Below are 2,500 nucleotides of genomic sequence, written 5' to 3' on the forward strand. Positions count from 1 at the left end.
GTTGGCTCGTTGGTGTGATAGTGTGAGTTTGAGGGCGTTATAGATACATTCATAACATGTAAACGGGTGCACAAAGGTCGTGTTGCGTTCACGAGCATCGGTGCGTTTTGGCGTCAAGGAGACTCACCAGAATTCACCGTCCTCGCTGCGGTTCTGTAGCCGGCCTCTGACGGAGCGGTCCACACTGTCCCACTCCCTGGAGCTGAGGAAGGACACACATTAACTACAGCAGAGTTCATCCAGCGAGCTGATTGTCTGTGGTTTTTGTATCTTTACATTTTTCTTTTGAATCGAGTTCAACCCGCTCGACTGGACCGTGACACACCGTCTGGTGTTTGTACTTTCATGGCTCTGGTGACACGATATTACGCAACCGCACCTGTCTCCACTCTATCTGACCCCTCACCCCCATTGGTGTGTTTGTCTTTTTTCTTTCTGCGATAACACTAATTTACAAATACGTGTTTAAAAAAAAAAAAAAAAAAAAAAGAGGAAAAAGTTTTCCAACCTGTGAAATATGAAGATATGAGATTTAAAAAAATGAATGAAACGGCATTTTAAACGCTGCACATGATCTGTTGTTTTTCGTTGACATTTTAAAATCGTACTTGTCGCTCCAGGCGCCGGTCCACTCCACTTCCCCCCACGGGTTCCTGATGCGCACCAGCTTGGTCAGGTTGCCTCTGTACACCACCTGGAGGCAAAGCAGAGGGCAACACTTCCTCTTGAGCCTTTTTAATGCAACATTAATGCGCCGCCACCATCTTTTTAGTGCGTTGTGTTGTATAGTCTAGTCTGTATATTAGTATTATTATTAGTCTATACTCCTGATTACCACAAGTTATTGAAATACAATTATCACATTATTATTATTATTATTATTATGTATATTGTATTTTCTTTTGTAATAAGAAAAGCACATTTTTTTAATGACTTTTCTGCATCACTTTATATTATCTTGAATGTGTTAAACGTCATTTTTAAGATCTACAAGTTTGATAAAACATTGTTTTAATGTTGGAAACATAGACACGCGTTAAATACTTTGTTATCGAGGCCAAATAAACGCATTCGGGAGTTCTTTTAAACTTTAAAATCATCAGAACGATACGATCGCTCAGGCGCCCTCGTGTGGCTCAGATGTGTACTGCAGATGTAAACGGATAAAAGACCATGGAGGACATTCTGCTACTTTATAATAGTACATTAATAAGTATAAAGACATTAATAAATACAAACACTGACTTTACGGGATCTGACACCACTCAAAGTCGTGGCCATTTTTTAGGAGCCTGAATGGGCAAATTGACACTCGTTTACCTTATTTTTGGGTGATTAATGGTTTTATTCAATTTGATGAAATATGAATGCAAATACCGGCTCATATTTCACAAAATCATCTTTGAAGCTTCCTTTCAGTGCGATGTGATTGTTGTGTTTGAAGGGTGATTCGATGTGTTCCTCCTCTTCTCGCAACTTCATTCCTGAAACCCTCGTTTATTTTTTTTTTTCCGTTTCTCTCGTTCCTCACCTCGTCCACGCCGGTCACGGAGTAGGCGTGTCCCTTCACCAGCTTCTTGAACGTGACGGCCTCCATGTCCACCGAGCTGGTGATCTGAGGACGAGAGTACAACGGAGGTCAGGGACCGGAGACATCTATTTAGGGACATGGTTCCTTTGACCTTTGACCTCCTCTTGGAGGGGTTAAAGTGTGGGTCAGACATTAAGCCACAGTCTTGCGTTATAAACTTGACTTGTTAACTTATTGTTTTGGTTATCAAATCAATTGATAATGAATGTTTTCTCACCATTCCTTAGTTTGTTTAGAAAACACAAACTGTCCATTACAAGTTAACAGAAACCACAGATTTGTCTCTTAAACTACTTGTAAACGTTACAAACATCCAGAGTTCATTCACAACAATATAAGGTAGAGAAGGCCTTCTCATTTGAGAAGATCAAACAGTTCATTTAGATCATTTCTACTACTTTAAATGTGTTATATTAAAAGGGAACATGACACAAATTCACGTTTTCCAGTGCCCGTGAACATGTGCTGTGTATTGGGTATCTGGAGTGTCCATCAACCCACACACACTCTTTAATAAGACGGTCAGGAGGCGGTCTTAAAGAGACAGGCGCCAAAACGGAGCAAAACCTGTACAGACAAACGGTATGAGAAAAATGTAGTGTTTTTATTTAATATTAAAGTATTTAAGCGTGTTCTAAAATAGAAATATGAACCTAAAAATGAGCATGATATGTCCCCTTTACTGAACGATTGATCGGGTAATAAAGTCAGCCATGGATTGCATTAGAGTTAATATTTGTGTGAGATGTTTAAAAGTGAGTGGGAAGAAATTCATTACCCTGAGGAGCACTGGGAGTTAAAAAGGCTGACTTCAGCTGCACGGTTGACCTACGTTTAAAGCCAAACGCAGCTGGAGGTAATGAAACCTGAGACAAGCTCCTTTTCATTAGTTTTACTCCCCATTACTTC

The 2,500-nt window shown here is 40.1% G+C and overlaps 1 protein-coding gene across 3 annotated transcripts in view; it reads right to left on the reverse strand.

Moving 5' to 3' along the window:
• The window catches only part of capn1 (calpain 1), an 18,471-nt gene that overhangs the window by 5,646 nt on the left and 10,325 nt on the right, over window positions 1–2,500 (reverse strand). For all 3 annotated transcript variants that reach the window (XM_034557335.1, XM_034557336.1, XM_034557337.1), the window contains 3 exons: window positions 1,532–1,615; window positions 609–694; window positions 128–202 (listed from right to left, as the gene is read on the reverse strand). In XM_034557335.1, coding sequence (XP_034413226.1) covers window positions 128–202; window positions 609–694; window positions 1,532–1,615 — 245 coding nt within the window. The remainder of the gene's footprint in view (window positions 1–127; window positions 203–608; window positions 695–1,531; window positions 1,616–2,500) is intronic.

This window comes from Cyclopterus lumpus, chromosome 18 (genome assembly GCF_009769545.1).
Source record: "Cyclopterus lumpus isolate fCycLum1 chromosome 18, fCycLum1.pri, whole genome shotgun sequence".
Taxonomy (NCBI): domain Eukaryota; kingdom Metazoa; phylum Chordata; class Actinopteri; order Perciformes; family Cyclopteridae; genus Cyclopterus; species Cyclopterus lumpus.